This window comes from Mesocricetus auratus, unplaced genomic scaffold, assembly GCF_017639785.1.
Source record: "Mesocricetus auratus isolate SY011 unplaced genomic scaffold, BCM_Maur_2.0 Super-Scaffold_100009, whole genome shotgun sequence".
NCBI classification, from domain to species: Eukaryota; Metazoa; Chordata; class Mammalia; order Rodentia; family Cricetidae; genus Mesocricetus; species Mesocricetus auratus.
The window spans coordinates 28,739,461-28,756,088 of NW_024429193.1; the positions used below are offsets into that span (position 1 = coordinate 28,739,461).

Below are 16,628 nucleotides of genomic sequence, written 5' to 3' on the forward strand. Positions count from 1 at the left end.
AGATGTTTGGAAGCCATGATCTCTTCTGAATTGCATTGGAGATTTAACTGTCCCTCCAGGTGCTCTGTGAGGAGTAAAATATGTAGTGACTCCTGCACCTCGCGAGGTGAGTGGTGACGGGGGATGGAGATGTGCCAAAGGCAAACCAAATACCTAGGTTCTGCTCAGGAGTGGCTGGGTGTGGCTCGAACTAAGTAATGTTCATTGATGACTGAAAATGGGCTAAGATGCTGAGGCCTTTTATTTTATTATGAATAACATGTTATCATCACCTACATCTGATTGATAAGAAAATATAGATAGTAATAAGTTGGGTGGCTTGCCCTTAGTCACAAAGCTTACTAGTAATAGACCAGATCTAGATATTTTGAACCGGCAGCACAGGCTGTTTGACTTTTTGCTACATTGTTGCAAGGGAATGCCTAGGGACAGAAGGAATCTGTAGGCAAATTTACAGGAAGAACCAAATCCGGTTCTGATGGATGCCATCCGTTGTGTTTCACAGCTTGTCTTTTCCTGGTAAAGGTTAAGATGGGGCTGCTGACTTCTGAGTCCTCAGTTACTCTGCTTCTTCTCCTAATGAGTCTAGATTCTCTGCTTGATTTTATGTGAGCCTCTTCCAGCTGGTATACAAGTGAGTCTGCTGAACCTGACCTCACGTCAGTCTCTGACAGTGCGGTGTAATAGAGAAGACAGATGTGGCCCCAGCTGGGAGGAAGGACTGGGGTCATTGTTCCCCTTGCAGGTCATCTGGAGATGAGGAATGTGACAGATTCAAGGTGAGGGACTTTGTTGGAAACACACAAAACAGTGAGAGAGGAGTTTAAAGGGAACGTAGGACTCACATTGGCCAGGGCAGGGTTCTTTAATGCCACATATGCCTTTAAGTTAAAGAAGTGGGCTTACAAGGGACATCTGAGGAAAAAAAAACAGCAGTGAAAAGTCACAGCTCTGGCGACAAGGTGTTCACTGACAAAGAGACAAAGTCAAATGGGGAAGTCTCCCTTCTGAAAGTCTCTGGGGTCTTCAGCCATCGGAGTCGTCTGGAGAAAAGCACAGCTGCTGGCTCAAATTCACTCTGCTACAAGACATGCTGGACGGCGAGGTGGCAGGAGCTGTGGAGGAGAGTGACAATGACATGCTGGCAGCCGAAAGGGCATGACACAGATTTACGGCCTGAAAGCTGCACCCACACCACAGTAGAAGGCAAGGGACTAGCATTTGCAAAGACCCAAGGGCTTTGGGGCTTTGTCAGCTGGGGAAATCAGGCAATTCCTTCCTTCTGTGTTGTTTGTGTATATCATGACGCCATCATTATACCATTGACTGTGTGGAAATAGCCTGGTTGTAATTGATTTACATTTCAATCCCCCCCCCAAAAATTCCCTTTTCATGTAGCCCACATTTGACTCAAATTCCTTATAGGGATGAAGACAATGACCTTTTTCCTCCATCTCAGATCCTATTTCTGTCTCCCAGGTACTGAGGCAGATACACACCACTGTGCCCAGCTTGAGAATACACATTTTACTTATAGAAAACTATAATTTAATTACTTTTTATCTAACTTGTAAAATCTTTGTGTATGTGTCTATGTAAGTGTCTGTGAATATCTGCATGTGTGGCAGAAGGGTGTGTGTGTGTGTGTGTGTGTGTGTAAGCTAGAAGACGCCACCAGATCCCATGAAGCTAGAGCTACAGGCATTTGCAGTTACTGAATTATTACATGAGTACTTGAATCCTAACTCTGGCCCTCATCATTGCACAGCAAGAGAGCTCTTAGATGCTGAGTCATCTCTCCAACTCCAAAGTACCTATGTTAGAAATTAACTTTAAATCTCACAGCTATAAGAACTAAGAATAGGTGCCATAGATTTCCAGGCATATAAATATTTATTGACTGAATAAATAAATGTTTGCCCTTGCTGAGATACTAGGCCTCTGGTTGTTCTTTCTGTTTCACGTGGAATAAAATATTTAAATTATGATCAGAACACTTCTTTTAAATTATTTAACTGAAACATAATTAAGTGGCTGTCATTATCATTTGCAGGATGCTGTGTGGTGGGTTTTGTGAAATTTCTGTAAAGCTTGACCTGCTTTTGTAATGGTGAGAGAACACGTTTGGTGCCTTGAGGTTTACATGCACCTGATCGTACAATTAGATTTCTGTTCTTCTACTCAGCTCACTGGGAATAAAATGGTCTTGTAGGAATTTAACGGGGATATTGCAGAAAAGGAGGAAGCGCTCAGAGCTCCTTGGAAATCTTGCAGTGTCTGTCTGCTGCTTCTGTTGACTGAAATGACTTGGGCAATGCATGCACATGGCATTAAGGCTTGGAAATAATACCTACTTTCAACCGGACAATGTAATTCAACTCAGATTGTGTGCAGATATGAGTAAAGTAGAGTTGTAGGAAATATCCATGTGTTTGCCCCTGAAACTTTAGTTTTGGGGGAAATGGTTGGCTCTGGGCTTGGGTCTGTAAAGCATTCTACTATGCTACTATGTTACTGTGCTATGAAGAAAACCTGAAATTGTCCAAGACTACTAAAGTAGCCAAGATAGGGAAGCCATGCTTATGGATGGGAGAATCTGAGAAGTTGAAAGTTATCAAGACTGCAAATTGGGTCAAATATATTGACTATATATATCTATGCATTCATAAAGATAATGATAAATATATGGCAAATATCACAATATGATAAATATAAAAATGTGATAAATCATAAAGATAATGAAAGAGTGAAAAAAGAGTTGCAGGACTTGTGAGCATTTATTAAATCTGCAAATCTGATTATTGAAGCAAAGAATATTGCCCACCCTGTCTGTATAAAAACAGTTCAGATTGCCTTAGGGCAAGGGTTCCCAATCTGTGTGTCAAGACCCCCACAAGAGTGACATAGTAGATATCCCGTGTGTCATGTATTTACATTATAATTCATAACAGTAGCAAAATTACAGTTAAGAAAAGTAGCAATGAAATAATTTAATGATTGGGGCTTACCACAACATGAGGAGCTGTATTAAAGAGGCCCCACAGCATTAGGGAGATTGAGAACCACTGATTTAGGGAAAGAAATTTTTAAAAAATTATTAATTTTATTTAAATTAAAAACAATCTTATTTACATACCCATCCCAGTTCCCTCTCCCTCCTGTCCTCTCAGTCCGCACATCATCCCATCTCCCCCCATCCACTCTCAGAGAGGGTGAGGCCTCCCATGGAGAATCATCAAAGTCTGTCACATCATTTGAGCAGGGCCTAGGCCCTCTCCCCCGTATCTAGGCTGAGAGAGGTTCCCTCTAAAGGGAATGGGCTCCCAAAGTCCATTTGTGCACTAGGGATAAATACTGGTTCCATTGCCAGTGGGCCCATAGACTGCCCAAGTCCCCCAACTGACACCCACGTTTAGGGGGCCTGGTTCCCCAGCTGTCAGACTGGAGTCTGTGAGCTCCCACTTTCTCAGGTCAGCTGTTTCTGTGGGTTTCCCCAGCATGGTCCTGACCCCTTTGCTCATCACTCCTCCCTCCCTGAAACTGGATTCCAGGAGTTCGGCTCAGTGCTTAGCTGTGAATCTCTGCTTCTGCTTCCATCAGCTACTGGATGAAGGCTCTCATATATGATAGCATTTAACGTAGTCTTCAATCTCATTATTGGGGAAGGGGATTTAAGGTAGCTTCTCCACTATTGATTAGATTTTTAGTTGGAGTCATCCTTGTGGATTCCTGGGAAATTCCCTAGCTCCATGTTTCTCGTTAAGCCCGTAAAGGCTCCCTCTATCAAAGAATCTCTTTCCTTGCTCTCCTTCTCTGTTCTTCCCCCAACTTGACCTCCCTGATCCCTCATGCTCTCCTCCTCTCTTTTCTCTCCTACCTCCATCTCCCCTTCCCCATTAAAAAATTTTAACTCAGAAGAATTCTAGTTGATACATATGGATGAAATGATAGAGTACTAAATTTGTGTTTTATTATTTAAGGAAATTAGCAATTGAGGGACTCATTAAAATGGGCACTAGGATGTTGGGGGACATCCAGGAGGAAATGATGGCAGGAAAGAAAGTTTATGAGAAAGAGAAGAGAATAATCCCCACTATTCTGTGGGCACTGGCCTCCTAGGAGGGGCACCCAGACACAGTGTGTCTGCTGGAAGAAACAGTCCTATGCATGCATCCCACCCAATTCTCACTCATAGATAGTACCAGTGAATAGACAAACTAGCTAAATGATACCATGAGCTAGCAGCTGGAAAAACACAGAATGTGGACAGCTCATAGGAACAGGCTATTTTGTTTAGTTGGTTGGTTTTGGTTTTTCAAGATGGGATATCTCTGTAGCTTTAGGGGCTATCCCAGAACTCACTTTGTAGACCAGACTGGCCTTGAACTTACAGAGATCAACCTATCTCTGCCTCCCAAATGCTGGGATTAAAGGTGTACACCACCACCGCCTAGAAAACAGACTATTTTTTGATAAATCTCTGAACATGGGCAAAAAGGGAAAATCTGCAGCCCTCTTGGAGCTGGATATGGTGCGCATTGAGGAGGCTGAGGCAAGAGGATCACACGTTCAAGGCCAGCTTAGGCTACCTAGGGAGGAGACTCTGTCTCAGGAAAACAGACCGGCATCTGGGGGACAACCATGGGCTTTATTTATAAGTTTTATTTCATTTCTCTCTCTCTCTCTCTCTCTCTCTCTCTCTCTCTCTCTCTCTCTCTCTCTCTCTCTCTCTCTCTGTGTGTGTGTGTGTGGTGTATGTGTGTGTATGTATGGTCTCTCTGTGTGTCTGTGTGTGTGAGTGTGTGTGTGTGGTGTATATGTATGGTCTCTTTTCTGTGTGTGTGTGTATGTATGGTCTCTCTTTCTGTGTGTGTGTGTATGTATGTGTGAGTGTGTGTGCGTGTGGTGTGTATGTATGTATGTGTATGCATGGTCTCTTTTCTGTGTGTGTGTGTATGTATGGTCTCTCTTTGTGTGTGTGTGTGTGTGTGTGTGTGTGTGTGTATACACCTATTCCGTGCCTCATGTGTGGAGAACAGAGGACAGCTCTTGAGAGTTTTCTCCTTCCACTATGTGTCTGTCCTGGGAATCAAACTCAGGACGTTAGGTTTGCCAGCAAGTGCCTTTATCCAATGACCCATATCTCCAGACCAATTATGGACTTGTAAAACATGACTAGGATATTACATTATAAAAACTACTATTAAGTTTTCAAATTTTATAATACCAATAGAATGGTTATACAAGAAGAAAATGACATTTTGAAAAACAATGCTTTTTGAAGTGCATAAAGGTGAAATGTCACCCCTGAGGTTTGCTTCAAAACACAGTAAAAACCAAGTTAGGAACTGGGAGTATTTGGTAGTGCACTTGGTCACTATGCTCAACACCATCTCTAACTTTTTGTCCTCTGAAACTTTCATGACAAAAGGTTTGACTGGTGGCTCATATGATAGTTACTCACTAACCAAACTGTCAGGAGTGTTTCAGGTGTGGCACCCATGTTGCACTGCTTTCTAAAATGCACATGTAATTTCTACTGTGAGCTATTTCAGTAAGACCTGAAATAATTTCTGGATGGAAGACATGGTTTTCTTGGTAAGCAAACTTTGTGTAATAAAAAAGGAGAGAGGGGCAACAGCCCATAATATTCTGCTTGCATTGAATACTAGACGCTGGTCTGAGGGCTGGGCTCTAATGAAGGCTGAACTCCATTGACTAGCTGCAAAGGCAGCTATTCTAATTGAAATGCAGTCACTGTAATCTAATGGTAAAATAATGGGGGAGTAGAAAGTGTATGGATACTTAGAGAAAGCAGACATCTAATAGAGATGACCTTTCTATAACTTCCACAGCTAACACTGTGGAAAATGCCTAAAGAAAGCTCCAGATAGCTCACTTACTTTGCATGGACAAGTAAATGAATATTATTCCTCAGTTGACAATTGGGACAGCTTTCTTCCCATGATTTCCTTGTGGACATTTAAAAACTGAAGCTGAGTGAGCCGTGTGCATTTGAAAATACTTCTAAGTGTAATATGCACTCGTGGATTTTGGATGACAAATGCCTATTTAGTTAGCTTAGAGTTTTATATGTGAAATCCAGGCTGGGATGTTTTGAATATTAATAATCTTCAGGGAGTTGGCTATGTTCCTAGAGTCAAGTTTCTTTCAGCACAAATCCTGGGTAGGATGTACATATTCTTTTTCTTTTCTTCTAGTTTTTGTCTTTTTGGGAAAACACTTCACTACATAGTTTAGGTTGCTCACTAAGTAGCCCAGTCTAGCTTTCAACTCTGGGCAATCCTGCACCTTGACTTCCAAGCCCTGCTAAGATACATGTTCTTGACAAACTTGTGCATCAAATTCAGGTGATTAAATTTGTGTAGCAACCTGACAATTATAAACTGTATTATACAGAAGTGCTGATATTTAAGCTGTACAATACAGAAGTTCTCCTCTATTTCCCTAAAAAATTTTTTCTCACAATATTGTTAGAGGTGAGCCTATAATGAAAATAAATCAATAAAATGATTGTCCTAAGGAAGGTTGAATGAATGGTATCAGTCGGTAGTGGACATTCAGGAGAAGTCTTTTTTTCTCTCTCAAAGGTCTTGGCTTATTTTTCTTGATTGAATACACACAACAATGTCAAACCAAACATTACACCACCCAAATGGAAAGAGAGTACATTATTGAAATGTACTTGTTTATCGACTCCCTCATCTCATTCTCTACGTTTCTATGTTTTGATTATAGTTCATATTTTGACAAAGAAATTCTGACAGGTGTTTAGAATGTCATTGTTAAGCATAAGTTGTAACAGCTGGAGAAGAGGAAGAAACAGCAGTAGATGCCACAATACTAACAGTCATCCAGCAGTCACCAGCTGTCAACAGTGATGCTAAGGGCTTTATAAGCATGGTCTATATCCATCCTCCTAACAACTGCCAGTCAGTACCATCATTATCTCCTTGGCATACATGAGAAGCTGAGGCCCAGAATGGTCAAATAACCATCCCCAGCTCTATGGCCTATGCTGTTGATCCCAGACAGTACACCACAGGAAATGACAACGTTCCCAGTAGGATAAGAAATTAATTGCTCCTCTCCAAAGGTTCAAAACACAGCGCTGCTGGTTAGAAGCAAACATTGCAGGACCGGGGAGATGGCCCCGTTGTTGGGGAAGCACTTTCTGTGCAAGCATGTGGACAAGAGTCTGATCCTTGCACCCACATGAAATAAGTTGGGTGAGATGGATCCCCGGGGCTCACTGACAAGCCAGTCTAGAACAATCAGCAAGTCCAAGGTGTCTGTGAGACAGCTTGTCTCAGAAAATAGGGTGAGGACTGGTGAGGAAGTGGTAATGACCCTTGGCTTCCATCCACGCTGCACAGACACAAAGAATGAGCGAGCAAACAAGCGAATGGATGAATGCATACAATGGAGAAACACAAGGGTTCTCCTCCTCCCCAAGCTTGGGTATGAAGCTTAGAGATCTGCTGTGGCATGTAGTATATTAATAACCACATACTAATATCCCCTTATTATTCCAGTGCCTATTTAGTTCTCTGTGTCTCTAGAAAGCTGGGGTAGAATGGACACACTTGAACAAACCACCAATCACATTGCCCACGGTGACAAGGCCCAAGAAGTGGAAGAGCACTTCAAGACAGGGTTTCTCTGTGTAGTTTTGTAGACCAGGCTGGCCTCGAACTCACAGAGATCCGCCTGCCTCTGAGTGCAGGGAGTACGGCGTGTGCCACCACTGACTGGTATGCTTGCTCTTTTAGTTAAAATGACATAAATTCCCACTGAAAAGGTTAGACTTGTATGAGACTAAGTATGTTGTCACTCCATGATGTGTATATTTTATCTTCTCTCTCTCCCTCACTCTCTCCCCTTCCTCCCTGTCTGTCTGTCTCCCTCCCTCCCTCCCTGCCTCTCTTTCAGTCACAGAGATGTCTGTCCCTGAGGTAAAGGGAACCTGGGGGATAGAACAGGGGCTTCTAGAAAAGGAGTCCACATCCATATGCCTCAGCTACATCTGGGCAGATTTAGGGAGCTGATATAATGATCCCAGGGGTCCACTCAGGATGGGGGTAAGGACATTCATCCACAGGGAGGAAAAAACTAGGTCCCTGAGCTCTACTCATGCAGGCAAGTGGAACAGAGGCCCCCACTCAATCCGCTGGTTTCTGAACCTATGTTTGGCACTAGAGTACAGGACGGAGCTTTCTCACACACACCCCATCTAACCGTGGGGAAAGCAGCATCTCGGAGTCAAGGAAGATATGACTGAGGGAGAGGCCTGGCTGCTGCCTGGGAACCACTGAACTGGATCCTGTAGAGATCTCCAGGGCCATAAGAGAAATTCAATAATAGGTTTGGTACTGACTGCAGGAAGACATCTGCTCAACTTCAAGACAGCTAGCACTCTCCCCTCCTGGTAATTTCTAGAATTAGATGCAAGAGTCTTGGCAGATGTATCTGTGGGACCACAATCCAGAAAAAAAAAATATCCCTCAGAGGCTCCCAGTGAGGCTGAGTATGGGTGAACAGATGTGCCAAGGCTGCTTAAGTCATTGTGGATAGGCAATTTCTTTATGTTCCGTTGACTTTATTATTTGAAAACTCAGGTGAAATCAGAATTGCTTGTCCCTTGGACACCAAGTATTCATTTTGCAAAAACGCTAACATTTTACAGCAACTCATGCATAGCCCTGAGCCACAGGGGATGCAGGCAAAGTTTTCTTTCTCCTCACAGACACTGGCTGCCTCAAACACCCACTGGACACAGCAGAGGCAACATGGGGAGCGGGGGAGTTCTCCCTGCAGTATGAAAGGAATTAGTGTAGTCAGGAAGAAAGGAAGCTGTGTGTGAAGCCCCAGGGTGCAGCCCAGGACTTCCACCCCAGGAAGGCAGAAGGTACCAGAGATTACAGAATCCCGGTGTGAGAAGGCAGGCCCGAGTCACAGGGAGGCTGCTATGCGGATTTAACCCCTAGACTTTCAAGTGTGTCACACCATGGTCCCGTTCATCAAAACCTGGGCTCTGTAAATTGTAAGACTTCAACCAAGACAGTGAGAAGCAAAAGATATAACGGGCTATTAAAAAACATAGACGGCTCTAATCCATCAGTTTTGCTGTATTAACAGACACCGGAGCTGATCAAATGAGAGGGAAGGAAGGTTTCGTCTGGCAGTTGTGGAGACTGTAGCCTGTGACTGGGTGGCCCTCTGCTTTAGGGTGGGGCAGCAGAGACCTACAGTCAACCCAGTCCAAACCTTTCACCTCATGAACAGTAGGCAGAGAATGACAGAGAGGAGGTGGGCCTAAGGCCATCTGCCTTTTAAAGCTCACCTCCAAATAACTCCACTCTGGGGACCCACTTTAATAGATGGACTTCTGGAGAACATTCAAGATTCAGGAGATACTATCAAAATGGGATGCTTCTCTCAGCCTTCAGGTCAGCAACCTCTCATGTTGCCCCAAGTCCTTAGACACGTTACAGGTCTCTCTCTCTCTCTCTCTCTCTCTCTCTCTCTCTCTCTCTCTCTCTCTCTCTCTCTCTCTCTCTCTCTCTCTCTCTCTCTCTCTCTCTCTCTCTCTCTCTCCTGGATCTGCCAATTTGGTGTCAGGCACTTTCAGAAATTCCTGAAGCTCCAGTACATTTCTATGAAACCTGAGGATACCAGACACAACAGGCCACTGGGGAGTCATTTTGGTTATTTTAACTGATCTGACTTGATATAGGATGTCTACTGTGGATTCCAAATTAAAGTTCTGAAGCAATACCCGAACCCACCTCAGCTATGGTAACATTGATGTTGTGACTTCTTTCTTTAATAGGAAGCCTGCTTATGCTACTCCTTAGTATTAAACCCACTGCAGTATTTTTAGGTAGACAGTGGTAGTGCAAGCTTGTAGATTTTGTCTTAGTATTCATTCCTTAAGAAACACCAGAATAGAAACTATGAGAAGTTTATATTAGGTTTCCTACTCAACCCCCTTTTGATACTAATACTTTCTACAGTATGGGTTTCTCCTCCATTATCTTTGAATTAAGAAAATACATCAATCAGATGATAACAGGAGTGTAATCTTAATGATACATTCAGAGAGAAGGTGAAGGGGCAAATAAGTGCCCAGGCATCTGTGCTGGCCTGTCCTTGGGGTTTTGACAGGATATGCCTTCAGCTGCAGCCTCCTTTGCACGGACACTATATTCCCTTCTGTAAGGGCCCTGCCCACCTCCCTTTTTTTCTCTCTGCTTCCCTGCTCCCCCCTTCTGTTGCTCCTGTCTGCAGAGGCTGGTCTCCCCTCTCCCCTTTTCTACTATAAAAACAGCAACAAAACCCCTTTCACCCAAGCTCTGTTGCATGGTGTTTCTTTCACGGACCACTTTTCAAAATTACAACAGCATCAACCGGCTGTGGAAAACCTCCAGAGGTCAGCTTTTTGGGTTTTAAACATAAATGCCTCCCAGTGAGGCTCCAAAGAGCCATGAAGAATGACATGAACCACTGAACTTCAAAGCAGCATGGGAAGTGGCTTGACCACTGAAACTTCAAGGTTAGATCATGTGAGGGTCGGAGTGGCTGACCTAGACGGCCCCACCAATACTTGGCATGTGACACTGAGGCTTGACTAAGGACATGCTACCATTTCCAAATGTTTTCTTCAATGTGTATTGTCAAGGAACAGTTTGTCTTTCGACAGGACTAAGCTCAGTCGCAAGTAAAATGAATAAAGCTTTTTATTTTATAAATTTACCTGTGACTTTTCAATTGAATGAATGGCCATAGCAAAACTGAAGTGTTTAAGAGGATTCTAACTTCATTCCCACCTTCACCACAGTGGTCCTGGGAGTCCGTTTCATCTGTTTCATTAAGACTACATGAAGAACCAAGAGGTGTGGGAACCATGTCATGTGTAGGATGTAACCACAAAAGGCCATCCAGAGGAGCTGGGCACCTTGCAAAACTGACATCCATGTGTGCATAGTCCTTGCATGCCATGGCCAGGCTGTCAGGGAACACAAGGGAGGTTTCAGTCATTTTGGTATCATATCAATACATGGATACAGGAATGACTTTCCAGAAAATTCTGGTTAGCCTACAGTGTCTCATATTTTTTTTTTAACTGCTCCAGACCAGAAATTAGAAACAAAAACTAGAAACAGCTTTAAATCAAAAGTTATGATGACTTTATTTTAAATCTTAATACACCAAAAATATTTTTTTTTAATGTTGTGAAGTAAGCACTTGAAAATAAGAGCTCCAACATTGCTGTGATTTGCTGTGAGGCTTGAGAGTGAGTTTCCTTCTGAATATGGGTTTAGGGCCTAGGAAGCAGAAAGCCAATCATTTTCAGGGTAGCAAGGAGTGAAGTCCAACCCAATCACACTCAGACCCATACTTAACTGAAACAACACGTTCACATTAGTAGGAGGCACTGTCAGGCTACAGCTGGATCTTTGTCTACCACCAAGCATTGGGAAAATACTATTTAGGTGCCAGTGAGAGATAGGACTGTTCTGATGTATCTAAACTGCATTACAAATATGGTCATATCTTGATCTGAGGGACCAGTCAGCAAGCTATGCCAGGAGAGCTTGACTACAATGCAGTTGTTCTGTGGGTGGGTGTTGGCATCTGGCGTGACAGAGAAACATCCGAGTTTGACTCTGTTTGACCTGTAATCAAAGTAGTTTCCAAGACTCCCAAAACACCCAGGTGGCCCCCTCTGTATCCATCCTAACGAATTTTAAGAATGAAAAAATGGAAGCCTGGGTATCAAAGCCCAACTCTTCAGAGTCTTAAGAGTACTGGGTTATACAAGAGGCTTCTGTGTATTTTGTGATACTCTGAGTGGGTGGACTTTAACTGGCCTTTGCAGCCGTGGATTCACTGATGGCTCATTCGTCTGTCTCAACAGGCACTGAGAATTCCGTATAGGCACCAGCATCTAGTCTCTGTCACTATCAGCTACAGAGGACATTGGCTCAATGACCAACTAGGATGTAAAGCTTCATTTTGAGTGTCTGAACAAAACAGGGCATCCTTGTTTTATTTCTTGTCACTTTAATACACAGAAGTGACAGAGCATATATTGTAAATTCTCACCCAGATAACTTTCTGATGGCAGGGACCTCGGGCACCAGGCAATGGGTGCTATACCTAAGAACAGGAACAGAATAACATCAAGCTGTGTAAGACAATGATTCACACGACCACAGGCTCTACAATTGTCCCAAACTGATAGCAGAATATTTATTATCAGAACAAAGACCAGAAAAAGACACACATTTGAAAGCTAGAAAGTTCTGGGCTATCATGATATTCTCACACTGTTGCTCTCCAGAACTGACATCTTTCCCAAGGAAATGTGCTACACAAGGATCCTGAACTTGCAACTCAAAGCTCAGAACTCCAGGGGTGGAGTCTGATTTGGTCTGCTCCATTCTCCTAGGAACTCCCTTGAAACTTGCGAAGTCCCATGCTAATTCAAGGATCATCATACCTCCCCGGAAAAGATTCTCAGCATGCACTAGGGCTCACTTGTGTCTGTATCTGGCATTCTTGTGGAGTAAGAGCTCCTTCTATTAGGACAAGATAGTAACCAGATATTCCCAGATAATTGAGCAGTTTGGGAATATAGCCAGACTTCCAGAACATTCTACCCCAGTGTCATAGTGCTTTTCACTCTACTGTGACAGGACTTATCTCATCATGAAGATATAATTGACCTAAAACAAACAATAACAAAACAATCTGTGAGTATCCTGGAAGAGTTCACCTAGGCTCCTGTAGACTTTCCACCACATGAAGCTTCAGCATTACTAGTGATTAGTCGGTCTCATCACATTGATAAAGACTGCTAGAGACAAAACAAACCTGCTTCCTCCTGAAGCAATACATATGCATTTTCCCTCTAGCCTCAAATTTCTGTTATGAAGTAGGATTAGAAAACTTTGAGGTGGGGGTAAATGAGATGACATGGACTGCCTGAAATAATAACCTTGAGAACTGTGATTTTTAATTCAATACTTTGGCCTGGCATCGGATATAAATACGATCAATAAATAATAGTAATAGTTGTTCTTTTCTCATAAGTGACACTAGAAGGTCCAGATAAAATCTACTGCTAAGTGTTTCTCACTAGAATTTCATTGCAAACTCACACATTTGAGTTGATGCTCACACCTAGTGTAGGAAACCACATTTATATGAAGCCAAGGATTAGTTTCATTTAAACCAGGAATAATGTTTTTAACCACACTGGGATTGGAATGCAGTGAGAAATCTTCAATAGAAAGATAATCTATTGCAGCATAGTGGGGCAGCTAAAAAACTGGCTTGCCCGGAATGTTAACTGACAGCAACATTATCTACGTGGCAGTCAATTCTCTGGCAGGTTTCAGATGTGTCATAGGCCAGTGATCCAGCCTCGTATATCGATAGACTTAAAGCAGCTAAGCTGATATGTTAAAAAACAGTGTGCTGAGCCTATATCAGAATTGTTTTTTTTTTTTTTAATGTGGCTTTTTCTTCCCATGATGAACACTGGAAATGCCTTTAGATATATTTAGCTGGTTTAGAAACTATTTATTAGATATTTATCCTTCAAACAAAAACTCTAAGTTATTTTACAAGCATGAAGCGAACATGAAGATTAAAGTGCTTTGGAAGCATAGCTTAGTCTTTTTAAGTTTATGCTTATTTCCATATTGTAACCTGTATTCTACGATAAATATCTGAATTAAACTGAACCAACCAGATGACCCTCAGGCTGCCCTGATTAGATTCAAGTCAGCCGACAGGTAACCTCGTCTTCATTTTCATTATTTTGCTCACTTTCTTCTATAAGGCAAGGGAAAGGCTTATTATTGTACACTACTGTGCACTGACAAAGCTCAAACAATTACATCCCAAAACTCCACCTGACGTAGCGACTCTATACCTTCTGCCCCAGTAGCAATGCATCCTTCCAATCAGATCTCATCTGTCAGTCAACATGAAGCCACCACACAATGTTAACGTGGGTGTAATACCTGCCCCCAGCCCAGTGTGACTATTAGCCTCCTCCTACAGTCACGTCTTGACCTACACGGATTCTTTGTTCACTCTTTAACCCATTCACACAGAATGGAATCAAATTTTATTCTTTCCTAATTCCACACATCAACAAGCCGCTGAAAACACCCACGCCATCTCACAAAAAGGCTACGCAGCTGTTTCATGAATGACAGCACAATTAAAGCTAAAATAATATAAAAATAATTTGAAAAAAATCCCTTTTACTGTACAGTCTCAAGTAAAGGAAGCTAAGTGAAAGTTTCTGCTAGCCAAAAATTGTGATACTATTCGTTTGGGCTTTACAGCTCCGTGTACCTCATACTTCTGTGCGTACGTGGTCATGAGTGTATAATCTACGCAGTGTAGTAGCCTCTAATTGTTCATCTAGTTTGCCTAATCATTAAGCTACTTAACCAATTAGAATACTATTATATCACATTGAACAACTTTACATAATTGCGTCTTTGAAATATTAGGAACATCGACATATTTATTTGGCTTGTAGAGGACTGAAATATTACAGATAACATTGTCTAACTTTCTCCTTTTCTTTTTCTTTCTTTCTTTTTAAATATGGCTCTTAATACACTGACTTTCCGAGTTCCCAAGTGAAAGTCACTTTAAAAACTGATGAAGCTTACTTGAAGTAGAGAGGTTCTTTTCTGATTTGGTCAAATGTATGACAGGTGTTTGACAGCACTTAAAACTTAGGGATTAATCTACACAGGCCCTTTGTGGTCAACTACTTTCAATCTATTATGAAGTGTGTTTGTCGAAGTTTCTCACTTGGCCAGCAGAGGGCACTTCATACACCTCTGCATTGCTAAGGGAGCAAATGCAGAAGATGCAGACACACAGTGTTTACCCCAAATCAGGCAGAGCCCCACAGATCTGTTTTTGAAAAGTCACAGAAACATAGAAAGCACGGGACCGTGTCACACGGGGCCTCATCTGGAAAGCCAGGAGTATGCGTGAAGTCAAACGAGGAGGGGAGGAGCACGTATTATCTGTCTCCTGGATGAATCTTCAGCTCCCGTCTCTTCCCATGGTCCTTCCCCCTTTTCCAGCTCAGTGGTGATTGGCTGAGTTTCATTACACATAGTACAAGATTCCATTTCCAAGTCAACTGGGTGAGCTTGTATCCTTCAATTCTGCATTTCCTCTTCTGTCCTAAAGCCCTGGGCAACCGAACAAAGGGTGCTTCAAACCTCACCAAAGAGCAGAAATAACAGTTGTCAGGGTGACGCTCAGCTCTGCCGTGGGACCACCTTCTTGGGATTTGGGATGCATGGTTTCCACTGTCCCAGAAATAAAGTATCACGTAGTACTGTCCTCTGTTTGGTTGTAGCAAACTCAGTAGCCTGAGGCTGTGTGGTGAAGGGGAAAATATCTATCTTTTTAATTTCAGCTGCAGTAAAAATAATTAAGACATCTTTTATCAAGGGGCTACTAGCTAACCTTTCTTTAGAAGGTCTTGATTTTCGCAAAAGCATTGCGAAACCCTGTGTCTCTTCCATGTTTATCTTTTCTACCAGCTCTGGTTTCATGTTGAAAAGATACAAAGGATTGTGTCTGTGTGTGTGTGTGTGTGTGTGTGTGTGTGTGTGTGTGTGCGTGCTCGCATAGTTTGAAAAGGGGAACGCCTTTATCCTTAAGAGAAAAAAAACGCTGAATCGATTTCCACCTCTTTCCATAGTGTTTTGCTTGTTTTCCATTAATCTCTCTGCCTGTGGCTCCCTTTGGGTCAAGGGTGTTCTAGAGTTGACAGGTAAGAGGGAAGGGGTCCCTCAGCAGCAATACTACTTTGAGATGGAGACGCGCTCAGTGAGTCCTCACCCAAAAGGATCATAAACTTACTGGGTTAAGTCAAGCTAATCATTACTCCCAAGCTGCCTCGGGTTTTGTGTCTGCTCATACATATGTTTTGTTTTGTTTTGTTTTAGCTGCACCATGTGTGATTCCTTGTGCCATTTTCTTTTGTCTATTATTTTTCGTGGTGACCCTGAGCTATGTCTTCCTCCTCAGCTCCGACACTATTCAGCCTTCACCGTCTTCTTCACTTTGCCGATGTAGGCCTCAAAGAAGAAATGGCAGAAGAGCACAAGGTAGCTGAGGTACATGAGTGAGGACCAGAAGATGTTCTGAAAGTGGGAGTAACACTGGTCATTGTCATGCTGCATCCAGTTGAAGACCAGGTAGTTAATGATACAGCCCATCATCATCTGAGTGATCTGGGATAAGGTGATGAACATGGCAAACTTCCGGGAGACGCGGAAGCCCGCAGCCCGCAAGGCATAGTAAGAGTACATGACGGCGTGCACGCCATAGTTCATAGTCATGAACCAACCGCCCCCAGCCACCATGTCTTTGTAGGAGTACCACGAGTACAGCAGCACAGTGATGTGGTGGTACCAGTGCAGGAAGATCAGCTTCTGCTTCCTCAGAATGATGAATATCGTATCTCCTGGAAGACAAAGATGCAACAAAGCTGTGTGAGGCCCAGCGCTGGCTCTGGGAGGAGCAGGGTAGAAATCTTCAACGAGCAA

At 42.8% G+C, this 16,628-nt stretch overlaps 1 protein-coding gene and 1 long non-coding RNA gene across 5 annotated transcripts in view; both read right to left on the reverse strand.

Moving 5' to 3' along the window:
• Nucleotides 1-228: 228 nt before the first annotated feature.
• LOC121142193 lies at nucleotides 229-3,066 on the reverse strand. The gene is made up of 2 exons (XR_005879174.1): nucleotides 3,009-3,066; nucleotides 229-1,115 (listed from the first exon to the last, which is right to left on the reverse strand). It is a non-coding gene; the product is annotated as an uncharacterized LOC121142193 (long non-coding RNA).
• An 8,121-nt stretch (nucleotides 3,067-11,187) lies between these two features.
• The window catches only part of Elovl6 (ELOVL fatty acid elongase 6), a 109,172-nt gene continuing 103,731 nt past the window's right edge, over nucleotides 11,188-16,628 (reverse strand). For all 4 annotated transcript variants that reach the window (XM_040751798.1, XM_040751799.1, XM_005082833.4 and 1 more), the window contains one exon: nucleotides 11,188-16,546. In XM_040751798.1, the coding sequence (XP_040607732.1) occupies nucleotides 16,116-16,546 (431 nt within the window). In that variant the 3' untranslated portion in view covers nucleotides 11,188-16,115. The remainder of the gene's footprint in view (nucleotides 16,547-16,628) is intronic.